The sequence below is a fragment of the Cervus elaphus genome, chromosome 22 (genome assembly GCF_910594005.1).
Source record: "Cervus elaphus chromosome 22, mCerEla1.1, whole genome shotgun sequence".
NCBI lineage: Eukaryota > Metazoa > Chordata > Mammalia > Artiodactyla > Cervidae > Cervus > Cervus elaphus.
The window spans coordinates 25,711,368-25,732,107 of record NC_057836.1 but is presented as its reverse complement, the minus strand read 5'-3'; the positions used below and the strand labels follow the sequence as shown (position 1 = coordinate 25,732,107).

At 38.8% G+C, this 20,740-nt stretch overlaps 1 protein-coding gene and 1 non-coding gene across 3 annotated transcripts; both read right to left on the bottom strand.

Moving 5' to 3' along the window:
* Window positions 1–480: 480 nt before the first annotated feature.
* On the bottom strand, window positions 481–20,154 carry LOC122680311 (serine/threonine kinase receptor associated protein). 2 transcript variants are annotated; one of them, XM_043881535.1, is made up of 10 exons: window positions 19,723–20,154; window positions 18,849–18,984; window positions 11,188–11,269; window positions 10,302–10,374; window positions 8,317–8,413; window positions 7,530–7,667; window positions 3,854–3,990; window positions 2,195–2,344; window positions 1,751–1,816; window positions 481–1,050 (listed from the first exon to the last, which is right to left on the bottom strand). In XM_043881535.1, exons 1-10 carry the CDS (start codon window positions 19,832–19,834, stop codon window positions 989–991), a joined length of 1,053 nt encoding a protein of 350 aa, XP_043737470.1. In that variant the 5' UTR covers window positions 19,835–20,154; the 3' UTR covers window positions 481–988. The 2 variants fall into 2 exon arrangements, with proteins under 2 accessions (XP_043737470.1, XP_043737471.1); XM_043881536.1 differs by having other exon boundaries at window positions 1,751–1,813.
* Window positions 8,706–8,889, bottom strand: LOC122680906. The gene has a single exon (XR_006336822.1). It is a non-coding gene; the product is annotated as a small nucleolar RNA SNORA23 (small nucleolar RNA).
* Window positions 20,155–20,740: the final 586 nt, after the last annotated feature.

Sequence of the window (20,740 nt, the reverse complement as noted above, 5' to 3'; positions counted from 1 at the left end):
AGTATCTATCATTTAAATAAGTCATTTTTTTTCCTGAAAGTTTTCTTAAAAGGCAGTTCAAGCATTTCTGTCCAATCTAGGAGGGAGAAAGGTATATAAAACCCTACCAAAGCACATGAAGACTTAAAAAATCCAGTACAAGTAACTGAATTTCAATGTCAGGAAGCAATTTCTGTTCACTACAGATCCTTTAACTGGGTGGTCTCTTGATATGATATAGAGAAACTTTCTGGCCATTTCCATTTATAAAACTACAATCTATGGGGACTTCCCCAGGGGTCCAGTGGCTAAGACTCCACATTCCCAATGCAGGGGGCCCGGGTTCAATTCCGGGTCAGGAAACTAGATCCCATGTGCTTCAACTAGGAGCCTACATTTGCAACTGAAAAAATGATCCCAAGTGCCACAGCCAAGACCCAGCACAGCCAAAACATTCCAACTACTCAAATCTATCAGTTTCCCCAAGAAACACACACAGCATTGTTTTAGAGCCATTTTATTGAGACAACTAAAAACAATTAGATGTTCAGAAGCAGTGTACAATAAGAGAAATCAAACTGTTACTTTATCATGTATTCCCTCTTCTTTATAACTAAAGCAAAAAAAAAAAAAAAAAAAACCAGCTTTCTGCTTTTAAGGGAAAAGTCAGAAAAATAGGCCAATATATTTTCCCTCTTCATAATAACATAAACAGCTACAAGAAATCTAATTGTAATAAGAGAAATTGGATGTTGGCTTACACATACTCATTAAAAAGACAACAGACCATCACACTGTAAGAGCATAACTCCATCAGCCTTTGGCTGATACTCTTGTGTTCTCACTCATAGGTATCACCAAGTAGGTTAGTTCCAGCACTGGAGCTAATTCGTATTCCTCATTATATACTGCTCACGTTGCTTTCAGCAGAGAGTAACTGGAGGCTGACGCTTTTCTCTGCTTGCTTTAGTCCGTAAGTTGTGCACTGTCTGCGGCATGTGCCTGACGCTCAGGCCTTCACTTCGGGAGTTGAACTGTAGATGGAGTCTGAATTCTCTGCAGCAATTTCTTCTACAATTCAAAAACAGAAAGTCACGTTAGTCGACTTAAGGGAGGAAAGAAGCCACTCTATATTTCTGTGAGATTAAGGAAAGAATGAAAAAGTCTTTCAAGCATGCTGGTGAGGGGAGGCAAGAGAGCACATGCCACAGACGAGAAGCCAGACCGCTAAGAAGCAAGGAGCAGAGAATGGACCATTTCCCATCAAGCTCTTCCACTCCAGGGGGTTCTCTTTGGGGCTACATTTTCAGTGACTTCAACTGTCTAGTAAACACTGAATTAAAGTCAGATTTTTGAAGATGTGGCTCCCTCCTTTATTGATTTGAATTTCAATCAATACTATATTTGATCAGAGCACATTACAATTTGTAATTCTATATTTGGGAAAGAGCACTTGGTGCTTAACAAGTGTTATGTAAAAATTACAACTGCAACAGTCTATTTTAGCATATGCCTCCTAAGTCAAACTCTAAGTCCTTTAAGAGTAACCGTATCAGTCACCTCCATGATACATCTCCGTGGCTAGTACCATGCAGTAGGTATTTAAAATGATTTATCTTTTATGTATTCATATGTATATATAAATATACATATATTTAAACTTCCTCTTATTTAAGTATGCTTATACTGAATAGATTTTTGTCAATGAGTTAACTAACACTTCAGTTTTCCATTCTCCAGGACCCTACAGAAGTTAACTGCTAGTATTTACCTAGCTCCTCTTCTGCTGTCTCTGGAAAATTGATCTTGGGCTTTGCCAGCTCACCACTATCTTCTTCTATGAAAAGAAAAGCAATGATGATTACATGAATTACAATGTCATGAGCAAGTTCTAGTATTTTAACAATTAAGAAGAGTACACCAAGACTATGGCAAGCAATAAACTACAAAACACCTTAATAACTGTAATTCTAAAATAGTATATCTTTCACATTCATACTTTTAGATCCAAACTATAACTACTTGGGATCAATAACAGTATTTTTATTAACATGTCTACTTTATTAGTAAGGATCAATAAGTAGTGTTATTCAGAGATTAATGGATGATTTATTCATCAGGCTACTCTTTGCTTAAACCTTATTCTATAGAAGACAGAAATAGAGACAGAATCAATGATGAAAAATGATACAAAATTATGAATAAAAATTCTCACCAGGGAGCACACACTTCCAAAGGCCGTATGTTTTTCCTACCACAGTTTGCCACAGTCTCAATGTTCCATCTTCAGAACCACTGGCATAGAGTTCTCCATCAGGACTAAACCTCACACAGTGAATAGGACCAAAGTGTCCTTTGTAGGATTCTGAGAAAGAGAAGGGTATTAGATAATTTAATACTTAAACAGGACATTAAGTCTTGATACACTAGAGAGGATGTGAAATTCTGAGGGCAAAGTCAAAAAACTATACCGAACTAAAACTAAAGTGATTCTCATCATAAAAAAACAAAACAAAACAAAAAACAAGACTTCATGTTCCAATCAAGCTAAAGGAGACTTCCATGATAGTCCAGTGCTTAAGAATCCTGCCTGAGAAAAGCAGAGGATGTGGGTTTGATGCTTGGTCTGGGAAGATTCCACATGCAGTGGGGCAACTAAGCTTGTGTGTCTCAATTACTGAGCCAAAGCCCTAGGGCCCACAAGCCGCAACTACTGAGATCATATTCTGCAAGAAGAGAGACCAGTATGAGAAGCCCAAGCACCACAACCAGAGAAGAGCCCCTGCTTGTCACAATTAGATGAAAAGCCTGCACACAGCACAGCCAAAAACAATGAATTTTAAAAAGACATCTAGAAATCTCTTTTAAAACAAACCAGAAAAAAGATAAAGAAAGGGAGGTAAATGACACCCTACCTTCAAGTCTATGGAAAGCAAGTCTAAAGCCTATCAATTCAATCCCCATTTTCAAATCCTCAACTCACTATTTACCAGGGAAGCAATTCTTACTATGCCTACAGAGAACCACCAGATGGAGCTCTTTTACACACTCTGCCTCTCACACTCTCGTAGCAGACGAGCTGGAGTCCACTAGTCATTCGATCACACAGAATAAGAAGATCAAGGATCAACACTGATCCTATATAGAGTTTAATGAGAAAACGTACACATTAGTAGTGGTGTTATTCTGTCTAAGGCATATCCTTATTTCCAGACTTTCTTCACTTACTTTCTAATGCTTCCTCACTTTACCAGTTTTCAAAACTGTTTACTAGACTAATGTTCTTTTTCTGTCTCCATGTCCACTCAACTCAAAGACATTCATGCACTAGCTGCTCCCAGGGAATATCATGCCTGTGTTATTATGAATATAAAAAATTATCATAAGAATAGAAAGAATTTGAGATTTTGAAATAAGAATATCTGCATCCAAGGTTCTGTATTCACTAATTGTAACCTCAGATACCCCACAAATAATTTACTTTCTCTCCTTCAGAGAATAAAACATGTGGCCAAAATATTCTAAAACTTGAAAAGTGACATTAAATAAAAACAATGGGAAAGATTCTCTATTTAAGTCACTTAATATTCAACCAATAAATTATGAACACTGAACAATTAAAATAGATTCTATTTAGTGTATTCACTGAGATTCCATTTACCCAACACAATCCATCAGTTTTCCCGAACAAAACGAAATTGTGTTTTATTCTGTGTACAATTCTAACAAGCTTAAGTTCATTGGACTGTAAAGCAGGATTGCCAGAAAGCAAGTAGGAGCTAAAAAAATGGCTAACTGAGGTGTTAATCACTGAAACCTAACCTTTGACCAAGGTACCTACATAATCTTAAGAAAAAAAAAAAAGACAACTTACCTAATTCTTCTCCACTATTATAATCATACTTATAAAGTTTAAAATCTTCACCACCTGCAACAAGAAATTCTTTCTCAGGATGAAGAGATGCAGAATTGATGGTTGCAGGAGCTTCAAAGGATTTAATTGGGTCCAAACTAAAAAAAAATTAAATAATATTTATAAGTTTTGAATATTTCGTAAATAATATGAGGAAATAATGTTACATTTAAAATGTTCCTAAATTCTAAAACTTAAGGACTAATCCAATATCCATTTAGTCAAACATCCTGACATATGTGAGGAGGACAGAGGAGCATGGCAGGCTCACAGAGTCAAACACGGAGCAGTGACTGAACAACAAAGTGCTGCTAAAAAAAAAAAAGCCCTCTAGGTGTGGAAAAAAGGGAACCCTTATACACTGTTGGTGGGAATGTAAGTTGGTACAGCCATTATGGAGAACAGTATGGAGGTTCCTCAAAAAGCTAAAAATACAGTTGCCATTATGATCCAGCAATCCCACTCCTGGGCATGTATCCACACAAAACTATAATTCAAAAAGACACAGGCATCCCTATGTTCATAGCATCACTGTTTACAACAGCCAAGACCTGGAAACTAAATGGCCACTGACAGATGGATGGATAATGAAGATGTGGTACATAAATACAAAATACTACTCAACCATAAAAATGAATAATGTCACTTGCAGCAACATAGGGGAACTAGAGATTATTATACTAAGTGAAGTCAGAAAGAGAAAGACAAATGCCATAAGATATCACATATGTGGAACCTAAAATATGACACAAATGAACTTATCTACAAAACAGACTCACAGACAGGGAATGGACCGGTGGTTGCCAAGGGGGCTGGGGGATGGGGCAGGGAGAGTGGGAGTCTGGAGTTAGCAGATGCAAATTATTATACAGAGAATGGGTCAACTAGGCCCTACTGTAGAGCAGAGGGAAATATATTCAATATCCTGTGATACATCTTTAACGGAAAAGAATATAAAAAAGAATGTGTACGTATGACTCAATCACTTTGCTGCACAGCAGAAATTAAACCTTATAAATCAATTATAATTTTTAAAAGAGGAAAAACACCAAACAAAAACACATCTAAATAATATTAGGGAAAAAAAAACCAGAAGGCTACTATGCCCAAGTGAAATGCATCCCCAAAATACACAGCCCCTTCCATAGAGGGATATCCATTTTGTGCAGTGAATGCCTTCCTGGAAATGATTAGGTTGGCTAATGAAAACAGTATGGCTAATATACTAGGATTTTTGCTTTGAAAAAAAAATTTAATTCTGCATTGTTTAATTTTTCCAGGACAAACATGCATTATCTTTGTACACAGAAGTTTTTACAGCAAGTAATTAATATAAAGGAGTATTTGTATATTATTTTTCAGTTGCTGAGAACTTTTAAGTTTCTGCAAAGGAAAAAGCTTTAATGCTGTGAAACATAAAACTGCTCAAAATGGCTCAGTTTTATCTATCAGGCTATAAAATAATAACTAAATCTGAGACTAGAGCTACATAATAAAAATCAATGCATAACAATAGCTTCCCCTGAATATCAATGAGTTTGGGCATCGGCTCTTTTCCAGCCTAACCCTAAAAATCCTGAAAGGCTTCCAACACAAAACATTAGAGCATTTCAGCTCCGAAATGTTGCCATCCTACTCCCATCATCACATGCTACAAAGCATGAAAATGAAAGTTAGTCATGACTTACGCAGGATCACTGAATAGCAACTTTCTGGCTTAAATGGCAGAATATTTAATAGGCCAGCAAACCTCCTCCACCACCATTTCAGGCAAGGTTCTACAGCAGGGCTGCACGCTGCCCGAGTCCAGAAGCAACCAATGAACTCAGCTGCACAATTTAATGGTTTTGGGCAGTACCATTCCATTATTATCAATTCACTGTGTGTTTGTGTGTGTGTGTGAACTCTCTAGCATTCTTAATTGCTCATCTCCATCTTGATTGCCTTCTCATTTCTTCGGCCATTCAGTGAAGCTCAGCTCTGCAAGTGGCCCTTTACAGAGAAAAGGTCAGGACTGCTGGTCAGAATATAATGTGGTACATTCTTTATGGAAATCAAATAAGTGGTATGTACACCAAGAACTTTAAACACTTTCCTACCCTCTGTTTTGTTTAAACTAGTTTATTCAGGGGTTCCATTGTTACTCCTCAATAGATTTTCTGTATTTCTCACATGCTTCTTCACCCATCAGTTTATTTAATTCTGGAGTTACTCAGTGTGGCCCTCATCTTCATAACAAGATCTGTTGACAAGTCCTGGCTTTTCTGCAATAGCTTCATTAATTTCACTTACTTCTCCTGATAGAGAACAGAGCTCACTAGTAGTTTTCACACTTTCCAAAGCACCAGCTCATCTTGTCTGTTCAACTTTGCTCCAACTTCAGGCAGACTAAACATCTCCCAAAGATTCCTGTGAAAAACTGTTGATCCCAACTATTCCAACACCATCTTCTGTTGTTATCCACTCATGTTTCTCTGTGATTTTGCCCACCCGAGAGCAGTGCAGTGTGTGGGAGGCTCCTGTCTGGGGCTGGGATGGGCAGGCAGAGGCAGGCGACAAAGCTGCACGCAGGCTGCAGACTGTGCCAGCCGTAACATTCCTGACCTCTGAACTGGTAATTCTACTGACAGGATTCTCTTGTGAAGAAACATGCAAGAGATGTATCATAAATCTCACTGCAGAGTTACAACAGGGGAACTAATGTGTGACGTGGTAGACTCTATAATGCCTCCCCGGTGGCTCATATGGTAAATAATCCACCTGCAATTAGGGAGACCTGGGTTCGATCCCTGGGTTGGGAAGATCCCCTTGTGTAGGGAATGGCTACCCACTCCAGTATTCTGGCCTGGAAAATTCCATGAACTGTATAGTCCATGGGGTCGCAAAGAGTCAGACACGACTGAGTGACTTTCACTCACTCAGACTCTATGATAATACACCTAGTAAAAATGTTTTCAAAGAATTTTAATGGCTAAGAGTATCTTAGAATAAAAAAATGAAAATTATACTTATTAGGGTCCTAGTAACTAAAGAAAAAAACACAAACACACACACACCCCAAAGAAAAAAGACTAGCAAAAAATACAGCTACCAGTAACTTTCTGGTTCTATGGCTACAGGATTATACCCAAGTTTTTCAAAATTATATTTTCTAAATTTCCAACATAAGCACTTAATATATTTATAGTCATAAAAATTAAGTCTGCTTTTAAAAAAAATCATTAAATCTATGCCCTACTTGGAAACAGAAAGAAAAATCACTAATTTTTCTTAAATTTTAAAGTGAAATGGCAGAATCAAGATCACAGAGGTTTTAGAGTAATGAACAATATAAATTATAGCATCAGTCTAGGGATCTTTAAAGAAAAATATACATTAAAACTTGTTACATTTTACCAATACATGTCCAAAACACCCGGAAATTAATCTGATTAATTCTTCTGATCAAAGCCTACCAAATTTTCAAAAAACTCACTATTATTAGGTATGGAAACAATTTTCCTCCATATTACCTCATATACGCCAAGATTTGCCTTTAAAAGCATTAAATACCTTAGTACATGCCTTCCAAATGTTAAGTACACTAAACTGCCCCTTTGTTACCAGGAAAGAAAATGAAGATACTTCTCAGACATACCTTACTGCACTATGAAAAGCAATAGATCGTCCATAAGTTATTACCAAAATCTCTCCCTCAGGAATGTATTCCATACTGCTAACGGACATATTAAAATTTAGAGATTTCACTTCCGTCATAGTAGCATGATCCCAAAGGCTGCATAAAAAAACAAAAGAAGGTGATATTTACTCATTTAAGAAAAATACTTACAGTTTAAATTACACCTGCAGATTAACCAATGAAAAAATAACCACAACTGCAGTAAAACAACCTCCACTCCAATTCACGAATTACAGATGATACTGAGAAATGTGGCTTTAGCATAAAACATCAAATTATTTGGTAGCTTGTTGGTCAAGTCAAAACTAATACTGTAAATATACTTCCCAAGTGATTATGCTATTAAGACATATCTCCTAATCTAATCAATTTCAGCATTGCTCTAAATAATGGTTCTCATACTCTATTTTTGTGAGTCTGATGATAGCTATCTTTCCACAGAAAAATACAGTTCACAAAACTTTGTATAGAATTTCAGGGATATAATGGACACGCTATGGCCAGGCAGTCCATTCACCCAGGTTAAGAGCAACTGCTTATAAAGATGTCAACAGTTTTAATTGAGTCTTGTGAATCCCACTCTATGTTTATAGCAGACAGCTCTGAAAAAATGTGACCCAGATGCAGCCACAGTTGTAATGTTCAGACACAATTCTTCCTACATGATAGTTACAGAAAACTTAACTATAAGCTCCAAGGTCAAACATATTTTCAAACTTTAAATTATTAAAGAAAAATTACTCACCGAACAGTTTTATCATCCGCTGAAAGGATCTGCTTATCCTCACTGCACCACAAAGCTTTTTTAATACCAGAGGTGTGACCACTGATTTCCTTAGGTTCTTCAGAAAAACAATTTAAAACACAATTGTTAATAAACTTGCTATGTCTGGGCAAAAGCAGATGTTGCAGGCAATACCATTCAACACAACTTTGACTTTGGGCAAACCATTTAACCTTTTGAAGACTATACTTCATCACTGGTAAATGGGGATTAACAAGTTACTATACCTCAGAGTTTAAGAATCAAAACATTTAAAGTTGCTCCCCCTGCCCTGCACCACCACTTAAAAGAAAAAGTTACTACAGATATCTTACATTAAATTCCCCGAAGCAATCTCTATTCCCAAAGTTTTGTGTGTGGGAATTTGGAGGCTGGCCAGTGGTGGGCAGGTCCAAAGAGACAACACTAGACCAGTACTATGATCCCAACTTACTCTTTGGCTGCATGATGTTTGTGTGGATAGCAAGAGCTGAATGCAAAACACAGACAGACACTGCTATCAGACACAGATGAAAACCGTGCACACATTATAGCAGCCACCACCTGAAGTTTCTAATCTGTTGTCTGACAGAGTAAAAGCTCCTCTTTCTAATGCAAGACAGTGGAAGAATCACTTTCAAAAAGCAGCTTTGAGAAAGGATAAAGAAGACAAAAGATATCTGCCTGACCCTTGAACTATCTCCTGAGCCAGAAGGTACACTGATTTGGTGAGGTCAGAGTAGTCTGCTATGTTTTAGCATAAAGTTATTAATCCCCAGATACCAAAGGAGAATAAACCATAAATGTAGTTTGTTTCCTCACCTTAGAAGTAACTTTAGAAAAGGTATCTCGAGGATAATTGCTTAATTTCCAATGTAGCTTTGACTTTGTTATAAGCTCCCAAAGCTTACTGACTTATGAATAAACTGTGCCCACAATACAAAATTTAAGAACCCAATTAGTATATAATAAGTAAATTAAAATGGTATTCAACAGTACTTTAACCTGATGAATTATTTTTCAAGTTCACATTAATCAGAATTTTTCTATTAAACTGGCAAAGATAAAGCTAGTTATCAGTGTTTGCTAGAACAGGTTGGCTATAGGTACTTTTTTATATTTCACTGGTGGCCTCTTTGGTAATAATATCTATTAATGGCTTCCAAGTATATCTCCTTTTTGTCTCAACAATTCTATTTCTATGTAGATATTCTACAGAAACAATTGTGGAATATTTGCAACTATAAGGATGTTTAGCACAACACTGCTTATAATCTTTAAAATTTGTAAATAGCCCAAGCAGGCCATAATAGGAGATTGGTTAGTTTGCTTATCCATAGAATGGAAAGTCACACAAGTCGTTAGAAAGAATGAATAGAGTATTTAAAGACATAAAAAAATTACTACAGATTTTAAACCTTCTTCTGAATAGCTGACACACCCATGTGGTTCAAAAATCCAAGTATGTATATACATTGAGAATTCTTACCCTTCTCACCTTCTACAGATAATAACCACTCCTTCTAACCAAAAGTTAATTAACACTATTATGTACCTTTTAAGACTTAGTGTCATAATAAAAGTCTATCAGGATAAAAATTTTTTTTAATAGTATTAAAAAAAATTCATTAAAAAAAATATCTGCATTAAAAAAAAAGACTGGAAAAACATGAACCCAAAACTAAAGACATTAATTAATAATCCTGGATGAGGAGACTTTCCTGGTGGTCCAGTGGTTGAGACTGCACTTCCAATACAGGGGGTGTGGGTTTGATCCCTGGTCAGGGAATAAAAGATGCCACATGACGAGGGGAGTGGGGAGTGGGGATGGACTGGATGGTGGATTAAAATTTAATTTTTTCTTTGTGACTGCATTTTCCTAATTTGAGTACTGAACAGGAATTCCTTTAATCAGGAAAAGTTATTTAAATTAGAAGAAAACAAAAGCACAAATAAATTAAAATTACCTGCTTCAGGTTTGTTCAAGTCATATATGCGTAACAGTTTATCCTGTCCCCCGGTTAACAAGTAATTACTATCCTGAAAACACATACAAGTAAAATGGTATTAGATTAACTACTTTAATAGTTATATCTCTTTGCAGCTTCTTCAACACTACATAAAATGCAAATAAAGCTCACAGATGTTACAAAGAGATGCACACAGGCCAATTATTCCTGAGAAAATACTATAAAGCATTTACCTTTCTCATAATTGCCAAATCCTGTAAGCTTCCCAGTTTAAAGGTCACACCACCAACCACATGGCTCTCAACTGGCTCTGCCCCCGCTGCCTACTGAGCAGTATGACTGTGATGACCTCCAATTTATCCTCTCCCTTCTAAGTCACTGGGAAACATTACTTGGGTTTTTTAGATGTTTGTTGCTATTGTTGATACAAGAGTTCCAGGGTTCTTAAAAATCTCATAGGATCAACCAAGAAGAAATACAGTTGACTTAAACAACTCAGGGATTAAGGGACCCATCCTCCACATAGTGGAAGATCCATGTATCAATTATAGTCAGTCCTCTATATATGTGGTCCACCCCCCCACTCTCAGTTCCTCCATATCCAAAGATTCAACCAACTGTGGACTGTGTAATACTGCAGTATTTACCACTGAAGAAAATTCATGTTAAGTGGACCTGTACAGTTCAAACCATGTTAATCAAGAGTCAACTGTAAAGGTATACAGTTTAATCTAGAGTCAGATCAAATGTAAGTCACCATATACAAAATACTCCCCCACAAAATCAAACATGAACTAAATACAAACCAATCAAATATAAAACCATAGCCATATCCTATAATAACAGCAATTTAACTCCCTAAACAAACTCCACTTTCTAATACCTGCGTAAAATCCACCGTCTTGACAATGTGCTTATGAGCCAGGGTCATCAATTCATCTCCTGAGACAGCATCCCATACTTTGCTAAAACATAAAAGACAAACATATGGCAATTTTGATAATTAGTTACCAAATAAGTTAGATATTTGAGATGTTATATAAATGTATTATAAGGTAAAAATGATATAGCAATATAATTTTGACAATGGAAAAGATCAAATTTAAGTAAATAAGATCCATGAACCAGAAATCCTTACTTTCCTTTTAGCCTCTAGCCATAATATCCTTATAACACGACTGCAAACATTTTAACCAATTCAGTTTCACCTTTCCAATTTTTTTCGTCTATACTCATAATACATGAGAAACAAGAGATGAAAAACAATAAATACTTTAAAAAAATTTTACAGGAGAATAAAAAGCCTTGACAAGAGATTACATGAAATTTTAAATCAAGACAGTAGAGAAAAAAATACTCTATCTCTTCCTCAAAGTTGACTTAAATTTTCAAATCCTAGACCAATTAACTTCCACACAAAGTATCAGTCTTTGATTACGTAATGCTAATGTTGAGGATTTTAATTGTAGGTTTTCAAATCTCTCAATTGTAGGTTTTCCAACAAACCCATCCCAACCCAAAGTATATGTGTGGTTGTGTGTCTATACACACATGTGTATATATGTGTATGCTGGGGGATAATGCTTAAATAACAGTTCACAGAAATACTTTTAAGAAGATCCCCCAAATAAAAAAGCTTGAACAATAAAGAAGAAGAAAAAAAGTTCATTTTAGATCAGAAGAGGTGACTGAAAAATAAACAAGAAAACCTTCCACATGGGAAAAAGAAATTGTTATGAGGAACAAGCTACCCTCCATAATAATTATTCTAATAATTACTTTCTAATGTAACTAACATTTATTTTTAGGAATAAAGTGAACAATGAAACAGAAAGCAAAAGAAAAATAGAGAAAGCAAGGAGTATTTTTTCTTCACTCGTTAAACATAGAATAAATGTATCAAGTATGTCACTCAAGACTCAGTGCTAGGGCACAAAAGGGAGAAAAAAAACATGATCCCAAAGTTCCTGCCTCAGTAGTGTTAGCTTTAGCAGAGAAGAAGAAGAAGAAAAAAATATACATATGTGTGTGTGTGTGTGTGTGTATTAAATAGTACTTTTAAGAAATATAATTAAGGGACTTCCCTGGTGGCCCAATGGTTAAGAATCTGCCAGGCGATGCAGGAGACATGGACTCCATCCGTGGTCGGGGAATTAAGATCCCAAAAGCCGGGGAGCAACTAAGTCAGCGAGTCACAATGAAAGATACTGCATAACACAATGAAGGTCCGGAGTGCCTCAACTAGGACCCAGCCCAATGCAGTCAAATAAATAAATTAAAAAAAAAGAGAGAGAAGAAATAAAAAGACAAACACACATGGATATAGAGAAAACAAACAAAAACCACACCACCATTTATGTCAGAAAGCCCAGAAGATCTAAGCATCAAAACTAGTAGTCTTATAGAGCATGTAGAAATATCCCAGGGGTAAAAATAGAAACACTGTAGAGGAGTGTAACAGTATGTGCAACTTAAAGAAGCACGAAGCATCTAACAGGAATAAATGCTTATGATACAATATAAATCTTGGAAATCATAGACATGAGTCATGAGTGGCTGAGTAAGTATGTTCTGAGAGAAACAGTGTCAACTGTGAGTGGTTATTATACTAACTCTCAAATATTAATTTCTCTTTGCACAGGAAACCTATTCCACCCTCTCCCATTTCCAATTCAACTCTCTGGTCCAATCCTACTTTCCCAACCTCATTTTGGATTATTTCTCTGAATCTAGTCACATCAGATTATAAACAATCCCTCAAACAAGCTATGGCTCCTCTGTCTTTGCTCATAGGGTTCTACTTGGTCTGTATTTTTATCATCTTAGGTTTCCCTGGTGGTTCAGTGGTAAAGAAGCCATTTCCCAATGCAAGAGACAAGGGTCCAATCCCTGGGTCAGAAAGGCCCCCTGGAGAAGGAAATAGCAACCACTCCAGTATTCTTGCCTGGGAAATCCCATGGACAAAGGCATGGGGTCGCAACAAGAATTGGACACGACTTAGCAACTAAGCAGCAACAACAAACTTTACATTCTTGGCTAAACCAGTTCTCCTCATCCTCAGGGGTCATCACTAATGCTATTTTTTCACTAAACCTTCTATTTTTCTCACTTCCATCAACCATTCCTTTCTGTTCTTCCACAGAACTCAGCTTATACTGTGTTTAATTTTACTTTACTTTTAGTTTTGTCCACATGTTTACTCTTAATCACAGGGAAATCAGTGATAAGAGTTCACATAGATTAGACTGCTATAGTAACAGAAGGTATCAAAGGGCTTCCAAAGTGGCTCAGACAGTGAAGAATCCGCCTGCAATGCAGGAGACCTAGGTTCAATCCCTGGGTCAGGAAGATCTCCTGGAGAAGGGCCTGGCAAGTCACTCCAGTATTCTTGCCTAGAGAATCCCCATGGACAGAGGAACCTGGCAGGCTATAGTCCATGGGGTTGCAAAGAGTCGGACATGACTGAGCGACTAAGCACATCAAAAGTGAAGAAAATATCAAATATACTTGAAATCTCTATCCTATTCACACACTCTCAAGTCTCAAAGAAACTGGGCGATGTCCTTAGCGATACTAATTTCAAGGATATTCAGTCATCTTCCCCAAACTCCCCAAAATCTAATTATTCTGCTTAGATCATGTCCATTCATTGTTGCAGAGGCAACTGGAGCGACTGTACTAGTACCATCCAGAGGGCCAATGTATCTACACTCGCTTTCCTCCCACTTAGATACATTAGTAAAATCGAGTGCCACACTCCCCAACAGAGCATGTTCTAGTCACTTGTACTAACTTTGGCACATTTCCATTATTCACAATAAGAGTCCTAAAAACAGCTTAGAATCCTAAAAGGAACCTGGAATAACCTAAACTCCAGGCAAGAAACCAGTTATTAACTAGCTGGCTACAGGGATCAAATCAGAGCAGGGGAAAGGACATCCTCCATGGAGCTCCCCTGAGAGAAATGGCAGGAAGGGTCCATAAAGGAAGATGCTTAATGAAACATCATTAACAATACCCTCTCAACAGATGATCCTATAGCATTCATTTCTGTACAACTCAAGATGTACCTGCCATCTTCATAAACTAGTGATACCTCTTATGTCCCCAGTTTTTTGCATGTGATCAATGCTATCTGTTCAATACTTTTCATATTCTGAGAGAGGACTCACCAGTCTCAAAAGAGTGGCTGCTTAACTTACTTCTTTAAGGCCTTAACAAAAAAATTAAGCTATTTCGGGAAAATGACTGCCTGTCTTAATATGACGGCCAAGCCATCAAAAAGGAGACAATAGCACCTTTGATTTATTGAGAACCTTATTCAGAGAAAATGTAGCTCTTCCTGTGGGCTTTTTACAAGAAGACAAAAAAAAAAAAGGATCAGGAGATGTGGTGGTAACATTAGCTCTATGAATCAAAAGACGAATTAAAAGATATAAAGAGAATAAAAAAAAAAAAAAAAGAGAATGGTGTTTCAGGGACAGTTTCAGCTGACTTTTCAGCTGCCTACCCACATTACCTCAAGATAACATTCCAAACTGACTCACAGACCAGCCCTGCTGAATATACTTTCTCTATAAGAAAAATGGGCAAAATTATCCTTTTGATAAACATGACACCTAAAATTACACTAAGGAGCTCTTCTTTATTGGGTCAAGTTCCATAATAGCAGAGCCCATACAGGTCATTAAATGAGAATATAAAGAAAGGATGCACACATCCCCACACTTTACAGACACACAACAAATGAGGGTTAAGTCTCAGCTCCCACTAACCAAGCACCTGCTATGCAACAGACACGAGGCTAGATTCAGGCACGTAAGTGGAAAAAAATCTCTCTGACTTGCCCCCAAACCACGCTTGGCTTACATTCATTTGACAAATATGAAACAAGAGGTTTAAGAAACATCTCATGATCAAACTGAAAATACAAAGTATGGCTAGCACATGAACTCAGGCCTTGTTGTTTAGTTGCTCAGTTGTGTCTGACTCTTTTGTAACCCCACGGACTATAACCCACCAGGATCCTCTGTCCATGAGATTTCCCAGGCAAGAATACTGGAGTGGGTAGCCATTTCCTTCTCCAGGAGATTTTCCTGACCCTCAGATGGAACCTATGTTTCCTGCATAGGCAGGCAGGTTCCACTAAGTCACCAGGGAAGCCTGCTTAATGCAAATGCTTACATCTTTCCCACTACATCATGGCACCTGAAAGCCTGAAATGAAAGGGAAAAAATCCAAAAGTATTCCCTCTTGCTACGTAGATCTACTAAAACTTCCTTGCATGAAACCCAAAGGTTTCTTGGCTTTAGCCATAGATGTTCCAAAAGAACACATGATTTTGGTCTATTGGGGTGGTAGCTATCAGTGTTACCTTACACATGTTAGCATTTACATAGCTACTAGATTTCAGGTAACATTCTAAATATAAACATATCAACTCATTTAATATTCACAACGAATGAAAGTCGCTCAGTTGTGTCTGACTCTGCGACCCCATGGACTACACAGTCCATGAAATTCTCCAGGCCGGAATACTTGAGTGGGTAGTCTTTCCCTTCTCCAGGGGATCTTCCCAACCCAGGGACTGAACCCAGGTCTCCCAAATTGCGGGCAGATTCTTTACCAGCTGAGCCACAAGGGAAGCCCATTCACGACGAGAGGTAGGCACTATTGCTATTCTCACTTTTATGGATGATGAAACTGCAAAAGAGAGAGGTTAAATAAAGTTCACAAGATCACAGAGCTATTAAAGGATGGAGCCAGTGTTCAAACACAACCTGGCCCCAGCATTCATGTTTTTAATAACCCCGTGTAAACACAGACACTGAGACCTGAAATGTTAAGAAAGTCCCAAAACAACACTGAATACCTATACAGAGAAATGACCTCAAATGTATGACTTGGGTTATTAATGCTGTTAGTGACCTAAAAACAAAGATAACTGTGCCTCTGGCAGCAAGATAAAATCTTGACTACTCTTTTCAGAACTCTGTTAAGTATTTAAAGTGCTGTATTTTTCACACCTTTTTCTCTCTCCATTTCAGAGTAATTATCACATAAGCAGTAATTTCTATCTAATGCATTTCATTTCTTTCCTAAGGGCTGGCATTACAATTTGTCAAATGTGCATCAGGTCTTCACAGATTTTACAGAGATGGGTTATCATTCCTAGCAAGCTTCTGTACAAGTCTCAGATCAGAGCAAGACTGTCCATCAGGCAAGAGACGACAGAGCATTTTGCTCATGTCATTGGCACTCATGTTTGAGCCAGATAACACAGAACTGAGATTAACAGAAATGAATCTCTCCAGAAATGCAATTTAAAAGATCGTCTATTTTAATTCTAATGTCTGTAGTGCCTAAGATCTTGTTACATTTTACCCAATCAAATTTAATTTAAAATATCACTTTATTAACTATTAACTTAGCAAACTGGAGACCTAGTTTCAATAACGACATTTTTAAAATCCACTTAACAAATTTCTGAAATCTCCTGGAGAAGGAAATGGCAACCCATCCCAGTATTCTTGTCTGGAGAATTCCATGGACAGGAGAACCTGGCAGGCTATGGTCCCTGGGGTCATAGATCGGACACGACTGAGCGACTAACACATACAGAGTTGTTAATTCCAATTTTCTATCTCTGTTATGAAACCAATGACATTCTCTCCCAATGACAATGTTCCTAATGGACTCAGCAAAAAATAAACTTTGGAGAAATTGAAGGGGAAAAAAAAAAATAGGTTGAACTCACAGGAGACATAAATGTCTCAGAAGCAAAACCAAGATCTCTAATTCATCCATTCTTAGTTCCTTCTGCTTCAGAAACTTCCTTAAGTTATTTGTTTGACAAAGTGCTGAACAAGCCAGGCATACAAAAAAATATAAGACATGGCCCATGGCCTCAAGAAGCAACAATACATAAGTCAATAAGTACTGTAAGAGCCAGAAGTTTAACACAGCCGACAGTGTGAGCAAAAAGAGGGAATGGACACCCTCGCCTTCCAGTCCTCCACAAATCTTCCTTGTATGAGAATCACTTTTACTTCCTATTTTTCACATCCCATAATTAACAAAGGAGTCTGTCACATTATAAGCATGCATGCTGACCTCTAAAGCAACATTTGACATTAAAGGATTTACATAAAACCAAGTAGTTCCTTATTTTATCAGAATTGCACAGAATCACAACAGGGCAGAGCACAAACCCTTATGATGGCTAGGCATAAACATAACACATCTATTCTTTGAAGGCAAAGAAAAAAGTTCAAACTGACATTTTACCTTTTCTTACTGATCTCTCATCATCTCAAATTTAATCCCACATGAGCATGGGATTTTATCTCTCTGTTTATTTAAAAATTCTATTTAAAAAATTATGTATTGTAAAACTCACTCCATGGCATAGAGCTCTACAAGTTTCAACAAACATATAGTTATATATGCACCACCTCAATCAATCTGCCTTCATTTTTCATAATAAACCTAGTATGTTTAATTTGCTTAATACAAAGGCACAACAAACACATTTACAATTGCTCCTTAGTGTAAAATTGTTTAAAAAAAATTTTTTTTTAAACACTTTCACTCTTGAGACTCTCAACTCTAACAGTCTACTGCATGTACAATAACCCTTGATGTTGTCTTCCTTAAAACATTTAAGTGTCTGCTAAGTCACAAACATTAGGAAGTAGAGGTACCAAGGTTATATAAGATATGATACACATGAGCAGACGGGAAAGTGGTCATTGGCAAGTCTGGTTAATAACATATGCAAAAGCCAAAAATCAGCGTAAGGAAGGTCCACTTGGGCAACAAAGAGTATAACCAGATTGTGGGGCACAGGGTGTGCAGTGCAGATGATGATGGTGAACTAGGATGGGCCAAAGTGTAAAGAGGCAGCAACTGAAATTTAACCTTTAAGCGGGTGATTAAAGGCTGCACATGAGAATCACCAAGAACTTCTGGCAAGGAAATTGTTGTTGGGGACTTTACCGCTCCACGCCCCCACCCCCAGATCAATATGTACACGAGTATTTTAAAAGCTTCTAATAATGTACACCCAAGGTCAGGGATCACTGACAAAGCAGAGGGAAGACAGGAAAAGCATTAGCTAGAGAAGTGACCTGATGATATTTGTGTTCAGGAAGACACCAGGGAGGCTGAACAGATGGGAAACGACTAGTGGTAGGGACCTGAACTAAGATGGCAGTGCCATAAGGAATAATGTCATCAGCAGACATTCTGCTGGTGGAATCGACAAAAATGATGATAATAATCTAGATGCAAGGGAAAAATTAAGAACAATTTAGATTTCACCCTTACACAGAATGAAGTCATTTGAGTCTCTGTGAACAGTTTGAGAACCATTTAAGAGAATGAAGCAGGTAGGATCAGGTTGGAATTCTGGTGAGATCAAACACGGGGTGTTCCATATGGAAGGCAGTGAGAATTTCACGAGTAACCTTTAACGACGTTTTGACCATTTCAGAGCACAATCCACAGAGAGCTCCGGAGGTGGCCATTTCTGGCTGCACTTACGCTGTGAAATCTGCAGCGGCTGTCGCTGCCTTGGTGGCATCTTTATTCAATGTTGCGCCCCAAACGGCACCCTTATGACCCAAGAATGTTCCAATCCAGTCTCCTGTATCTCCCTGGCGAAGCATAGGCTTACCATCTAAAAAATATTGAAGACGACATGTGACTTAGAAGTTCGGAGGACTTAAAATCTAAGACTCAAACATAAAACGATCATATTGAAAAACAAAGTGGAAATTGCTTCTGTTGTCTGAACTATTCTCACTCACTGGGGTCACTAAGGATCGTTCAGAAATAAATTCAATGAGGACCCAGCTGCACATTCTCTCGCGGAAGCATTTGTAACTAGGTGAAAAGATTGACCTGTGTCAAAACAGTCTAGATTTGAGTCTTATTTTGGACAAACTTCTTAACATAAATCTCAGCTTCCATCACATACCCCCACACACAGAGCTTCCATTTGAAAGATGGAAAAAGGAAATGAAAAATTCTATAGGACAAAAGACTATTCAATGAGATAATAGGAGTGCTACGTCTTCGTAAAATAAGGCCTGGCCTAGTTGCTGCATTCTGCCAAATCCTTGAGAGATATTTACACTGTTTGTTGGCCGGGACGTCTAAGCAAGCGCACAGTTCAGCTTCTCCAGAAATAGAAATAAAGGTAAACTGAGAAGCCTTCGTTAGGGGCATTACTTAGCAAAGCTTCTCGGCGTCAGCTGCAGGAGCCCTAACAACTATTCCTCTCCCCATCAGCCCGCCGTGGGCCCTAACCTCAAACGCTGCGAGAGCCGCAGTTCGTTCGGCAATGGGGATGCCAACCTCGTTCGCTTTCCGCCCGACCTCAGCCATCAGGGGCCCGACTAGAGGCCCCGCTCACCTTTGCAAGCGCTGATTAGAAAATAGCCATAAGGCGTGATGCCACTGAAGGCCAGATCCACCACAGGCCGCGTGTGGCCGGAGCATGTGAGCGGCGTCTGCCTCATCGCCATGGCGGCGGCGAGCCGAGCAATCCCGCTGCAGAGCCGAGGGGTCGTCTAGTCTTTTCTCTTCTCTGTGGCAGCGCCTCCGGCTCCTCAAGGCCCCCGCCCCGACACTGACGCTGGGCCGGGGCACAGGAAAAGGCCAATCCTGTAGCCTGTAGTCAGGAAGGGGTTAGGGACGGGTCAGGGAGTCCGCGACGGGCGACTGACCGCCGCCGAGGGAGGGAAAGGGAGGGAGGGAGGAGAGTAGGGGAAGGGGAGAAGCGGAGAACCGGCGGCCACGACCCGTACCGTCCACACCGGTACCGGCAGGAAGTGACGACACTAATAACGCTGAGCGTCCGCCGGAAGTGACGAAGCGGCGGGAAGGCGGATTCGCCCCGCAGAAGCTGCATACAGGCGCGAAGACGGCAGCGCGCAAGCGCGAGAGCACGCACGCTGAACGCGGCACGCTAGCCCCACGCCTGTACGCACGGCTCCTGGCGGAGTTTTTGGCTCTGGTTCAAAGTCGGGACGCGGAGCTCTCAGCTCTCACTCCAGAGCTGTGGTGGCCATGCAGTTTCCGGGCAGAGTTGCCAGGTGCGAAAGCGGGTACTGTTCGCCTGAACCTGGCGGCCTATGTGGGTTTTGCACCAAGCCGTTCAGCCGGTTGGACTGTGCTGGGTATGTTAACGTCTACCTCTCGTTGTTCCCAGCGATGACCCAAACCTGCAAACACTAGGAACTTTTTCATCCCTAACAGTTTTATAAGGCAGCTCCTCCGGGATTGTCTACAGGGCCTTTAAGTGCATTCCCCAGCCACGTAACATTTCTCCATTGCTAGTATTTTAGACGGGCTCTGTGACTTTAAATACAGTTAATTTCAAATTACTTTTTTTTTTTTTTTTTTGAGGCCTTAGAAGGACTCTAGAACGG